Below are 5,352 nucleotides of genomic sequence, written 5' to 3'. Positions count from 1 at the left end.
AGCGATGGCCAGGGGAGAAGCAGCTCCAGGGAAGCCAGGCCTGGACAGACCCTGTGGCGCTTGGTGCTGAGGACCTTCTCTAAACGGACCAAACAATACAGGGAGAAACAGTGCTTGGGGGTGGGAAGAGACACAGATGGGAGAGCCCCCTTCCTCACCCACCCCCATCACAGCTCCCACCACTCAGCCCCAGCAGCTCCGAGCCAGGCAGGGAAGATGAGAACAAAGGGACGGCTCTGCCCTGCTCTCAGGACAAGGTTCTTTACGGCATCTGTGTCCTGTGTGTAGGCCAGAGGTTTTATTTTGGGCTGCCCTGTCTTTCACCTTCTTTCTCACTGTTTGCAGAGCTGGAGTGAGGGTTTGTTTACCAAGAGGCTGAAATGGAGGGGGCAGCTTGATCCAATCCATACTGGAAGAGAGGTGGGAGGAGGACAGGACAATGTTGTGGTTCTCGGCTCTGACCCACAAATCTCTGCTTAGGACTTAAAAGTCAAGGCAGGAGTCAGCTCTGCACCTTAGTCCTGCTCCAAGCCGGGGATGGCAGCCCCAGTGAGAGCCATGGCTGAGGCGCCTGGGGAGGACGACTGCCTGCGCCTTTGTTCCCTGCCCCACGCTTACCCATGTGAAGAAGGCAGTGAGACTCCGTCCTGTCCAGTCAAAGACATTAAAGAGCAGGAAGCAGGACACAGGGATGTAGTAGAGACCTGCAGAAGGGCAAGACGGTCGTGACAAGCCCACAGTGCCCCAGGCCCTACCGCCAATTGCACAGAGACTGCGTTTCAAGTCTAGGTCCTCCTGGTCTCCCCACTAAGGCCTGGAATGGTCTCCCAGCCAGGCCAGCGTCTGCATCCAAACCATCACGCACAGTGGTTTCCTCTTCCTCTCGGCATACTGTACTGGGTTTGCATGGCAAGGTTTTGCTAGCGGGAGGGCTACAGGGGTGGCTCCCGTGAGAAGCTGCTAGAAGCTTCCCCTGTGTCTGACAGACCCAACACCAGCTGGCTCCAAGACAGACCTGCTGCTGAGCCAGGCTCTGTCAGTGATAGCACCTCTGGGATAATATATTTCAGGGCAAAAAACCCCCCAAACTAAACAACTGCAGCCCGAGAGAGGAGTGAGAATGTGAGAAACAACTCTGCAAGCACCAAGGTCAGTGAAGTTGGGGGAGGAGGTGCTCCAGGCATCAGAGCAGATTTCCCTGCAGCCCGTCTGTGGTGAAGACCATGGTGAGGCAGGCTGTCCCCGTGCAGCCCACGGAGCTTAACCACGGAGCAGATATCCACCTGCAGCCTGTGGAGGACCCCACGCCAGAGCAAAGGGGTGTGTCTAAAGGAGGCTGTGACCTCCTTTGTTGGGAAGCCCACACTGGACAGGCTTCCTGGCAAGACCAGTGGCACCATGGAGAGAGGAGCCCACACTGGGGCAGGTTTGCTGGCAGGACTGGCCGGACCCTCTGGGGAACCAGGACTGGAGCAGCCTGTTCCCGAAGGACTGCACCCCATGGAAGGGAACCATGCTGGAGCGGTTCGTGAAGAACTGTAGCCCACGGGAAGGACTCACACTGGAGAAGTTTGTGGAGGACTGTCTCCTGTGGGAGAGACCTCACGCTGCAGCAGGGAAAGTGTGAAGAGTCCTCCCCGTGAGGAGGAAGGAGTGCAGAGACAACATGTGATGAACTAACTGCAACCCCCGTTTCCCATCCCCCTGTGCCACTCAGGGGGAGGAGACAGAAAAGTCAGGAGTGAAGTTGAGCCCAGGAAGAAGGGAGGGGTGGGGAGAAGGTGTTTTAAGATGTAGTTTTTATTTCTTATTATCCTACTCTGATTTGATTGGTAATAAATTCTTTTTCCCCAAGTCAAGTCTTGTTATATTTTCTCTCCCCTGTTCAGCTTAGTGGGGGGAATGACAGAGCATCTGGGGTCCAGCCAGGGTCAACCCAGTTTCTTTTCTCCCATTTACCTTGTTCCCAGTTTCCTCCTATTCCACCCCATCCCTGGCCACACTTACTCCAGTTGTTTCCCTCTCCGAGGACGGTGGACACCTTAGCTGTGATGGAAGGAAAGACGCCGATGGTGACAGTGAAGACAAAGCAGACAGACGCAGCCATGACCCAGAGCTAGGCAGACGAAACAAAGAGGCTGGTACCGAACACAGGGCAAGAGACCAGTGCAGAGCTGGTCTCGTCTTCCCATGCTCTTCTACACCTGCGCCCGTCCCCTGATACGAGGGGCAGGTGTTGCTGGAAACTCACAGACCTTCTTAAAAATAGCAACAACCGAAGGCTTCTCATCAGGGTTGTGGATAGGGATGATCTTTGAGTTATTCTGCTCCATCCCATTGGGCTCATCTGCAGGGAGAGACACAAAGAGGGCATAGCACCTCATTCTTCCTCTCAGCTCTTCCTCTTTTTCCCCTCTTCCTCCTGTCAGCCCCTCACCTTTCTTAATCAGGTCTTTCTTGGTCTCCAGCTCTGCATTGTACACACGGTACTCTGTCTTGTCCTTCATGGAGTAGTATCGGAAGAAATCCTGCAGAGACAGTCGTGCAGAACTCATTCATGTGTGAGGGAAGAAGGCTGACAGGGGCTGCGTGGGTAACAGCAGACACAGGCAACAAGGGCATATGCAACATGGGCAAAGAGTTCCTTCCATGTAAGTCCGATATTGATGCCTTCCCACTCACCCAGGGGCTCATTTCCACAATACCCCAAGGATACTGGGGTATCTGAGGTGAGAGATATCCCAGAGAACTCTCTCAGAACAGGGGAGAGCTTGCCCTGGCCAAGGAGGTGAAGGCTGGTAGGAGCCAAGGGCAGGATGCTAACAGACCACGGTCCCTGTGCTGTGGTGCACAAAGGTCCCACGTTCCCACACCCTTCTCCATCAGGGTGACAAAGACTCACCATGCGAGGCAGAAGGATGTAGGAGAAAATTGCCAATAAAATGGCCACACAGGCCGTGGTGAAGTAACCGATGAAGGTCTCAGGTCGCTGGGCACCAACTGGGAGCACAGGAAGGAAGGAGATAGAGGAAAAAGGAAGACGAATGCAAGGGCTGAGAGGAGAAAGGCCCTGCTGCCATCTCCCACCCAACCCTAGGACCCCAGCGGATCCTGTTGACAGCAGCACTCCGAGAAGGCCCTGTTACCTACAGGGCAGGGATTACTCACTGGCAATACTGAAGATCATCGCCAAAGCGGCGAAGGTGCCTGCCAAGCCCTGCCCACTCATGATGGGAGCTGTGTAGCTGGCAGGCAGGAGTCCTGCCAGCCCAAAGAGACTGCCCTGGAGGATTGCACCAAAGGCTGCAAAGGGGAAAGGTGAGCAGAGATGAGAAACCAAAGGCAAGGACAGACTGCACCTCTGTAGGGAGCCAAGGACCCTGCCCTAGGAGGCAAGGCAGGTCACCCCCCTCCTTGGCTTTCCTGCAGTGAGGTTCATGCTTTTCTCCAAGGGAGACAATGAGCCCCAGCCCTGGGGCTGTGCCCCTTTCCTTCTGCCTTACTCACAGTTGATGAAGACAATGCTGATCATGGTAAAGATGAAGAAGGGAAGAGGCTCCATGGTGACCTTCACCATGATTGCAGTGACTAAAAACACCAGTCCGATGGCCACCAGGCTGCCCAAGATGCGGATCTGCTGGGGAATCCTGCAAGAAAGGGTCTCATTGAGGAAAACCTATCCCCCAAAACTCCGTGAGGCTGGGGCCAAGCTCTCCCATGGGAATATCAGCCAAATCCCAGCACAGGAGACTGGTGTTTTGCCTCTGACTTGAATGAACGGGCTGCTGCTTGGCTCAGTGCTGGGGACGGATGATGGGCAAGGGCTGAGCGGTCCTATGGGGGCTGATAGGGGCAAATATGGGGCAATGCTCACCGCTGGTGGATGAAGGAGTTGAGGCAGGTGAAGATGAGGAGAGGCACCATGGCGCAGAGAGTCATGAAGTTGTCAAACATGGATTGCAGGTAGGCAGGGGAACTGGTCTGGTTGCGGAAGTGGCTCTTCTCCTCTGAATCTGTGAGGCGGCTGATGAAATACTGCGAGGCAAGGAACTTGGTGGGGCCGAGGTGCTGCGAGGTCGCCCCTCAGCACACTCGGCCACCCTTGTCCCCCTTCCAGCCCCATGCTGAGCCCTTCTGCCACCTCAGTGCCACCTGTCCCATCCAGGTCACCCACGCTTCTGTCTCCTGCAGGCAGATGTGGGGGCTCTATGCTGTGCCACGCTGCCACACCTACACCATGGTCACTAGACATGATAAGGGATGGTGAGGGTCGTGGGCAGCAGTGGGAGGGAAGCTCTCACCTCCCTGGCAGTCATGAAGAAATTCCATGGCAGCAGCGTTCCCAGGCCAAGGATGAAGAAGATCAGCCAGACAGCCTTGTACCTGCGAAGGGGACAGAGAGGTTTGGAGTGGAATGCTGGGTGGAGCAGGGGAGGGGCATCACTTCTAACTGCCCTTGACGCTGCAGCAAGAAGCACCAGGAGGAGCAGGGCGGACAAAACCTATTGCCCTGTCTCTGCCCCTGCTGCACAGCTCCTGCTAGTCTGGGCTGCTGGAGGACACGCGGCACTGCGGAGAGGCCATGGGAGGCCCTCCCTGTGAGCGTATGGAGACGGGGGCTGGCTGGCTGCTTCTCAGCACACGGCACCCAAACACACCGCAGCCGTCGCCAGAGCTGGGAGGGAGTCACGCTCCCCGGGCGTGCCCCAGCACGGGGGACTGTTCACAGCCTGTTTGCTATGGAAAAGCTGACGGAGAGAGTACCTCAGCGAAGGGACAGCTTGGCAGCCCAGGGAGCACGCAGGAGAGGGGAGATGCTGCGTCCCACTGTGTTCCCTCACCTCCTGGTGTCCTGGATGTGCCCCACACCTACACTGGAGCCCAACATTACCTATCCTGGGGCCCGTCTCTTGCTGTCATCTTGTGCAGCAAGAGTCAGCACAGGTCCCACAAGTCTTGTGGCTGCTCTCCGCCTGGAAAGGAAACAGAGGATTTTGTGGATGACTGAGGGACACAGGCCAGGCAGGGGCAGTGCTGGTTTTGACTCCCAGCCCATGCTGTTAGGTAAGTGCTCCACAACACCAGGTGTAAAACAGAGCCGGCAAATGGCGAGAGCACAGCGCAGCAGCTTTGGAAACACATGGCTCGGAGTACTTCAGCCAAAGCGGTGTGACACACAGCCTTGTTCTGCCGACCGGGGGACACCAAGCCTTCCCTCTGAAAGAGAAACTGCTTTCCTGAGGTGCCCAGGCCACTCTGTGCCAGTTGCCCAGCTGCTCTGCAGCAGGCTCTTAAAGGATTTGTGAGTCTGCAGCTCTCTGCCCCCAATCCTGAGACTATGAGCAAAGCATA

General features: G+C 56.2%; 1 protein-coding gene across 1 annotated transcript in view; it reads right to left on the bottom strand.

The window, feature by feature from the left end:
• SLC29A1 (solute carrier family 29 (equilibrative nucleoside transporter), member 1) overlaps nt 1-4,975 on the bottom strand; it is a 7,163-nt gene extending 2,188 nt beyond the window's left edge. Inside the window, exons 1-10 of the mRNA XM_010140371.1 lie at nt 4,892-4,975; nt 4,302-4,383; nt 3,875-4,035; nt 3,508-3,647; nt 3,169-3,303; nt 2,903-3,000; nt 2,438-2,528; nt 2,256-2,347; nt 2,008-2,116; nt 619-704 (exon numbers count right to left, since the gene is read on the bottom strand). Of these exons, the coding sequence (XP_010138673.1) occupies nt 619-704; nt 2,008-2,116; nt 2,256-2,347; nt 2,438-2,528; nt 2,903-3,000; nt 3,169-3,303; nt 3,508-3,647; nt 3,875-4,035; nt 4,302-4,383; nt 4,892-4,920 (1,023 nt within the window). The 5' untranslated portion in view covers nt 4,921-4,975. The remainder of the gene's footprint in view (nt 1-618; nt 705-2,007; nt 2,117-2,255; nt 2,348-2,437; nt 2,529-2,902; nt 3,001-3,168; nt 3,304-3,507; nt 3,648-3,874; nt 4,036-4,301; nt 4,384-4,891) is intronic.
• Nucleotides 4,976-5,352: the final 377 nt, after the last annotated feature.

This window comes from Buceros rhinoceros, unplaced genomic scaffold (assembly GCF_000710305.1).
Source record: "Buceros rhinoceros silvestris isolate BGI_N320 unplaced genomic scaffold, ASM71030v1 scaffold31097, whole genome shotgun sequence".
Lineage (NCBI taxonomy): Eukaryota > Metazoa > Chordata > Aves > Bucerotiformes > Bucerotidae > Buceros > Buceros rhinoceros.
This window is presented reverse-complemented; position numbering and strand designations above follow the sequence as displayed.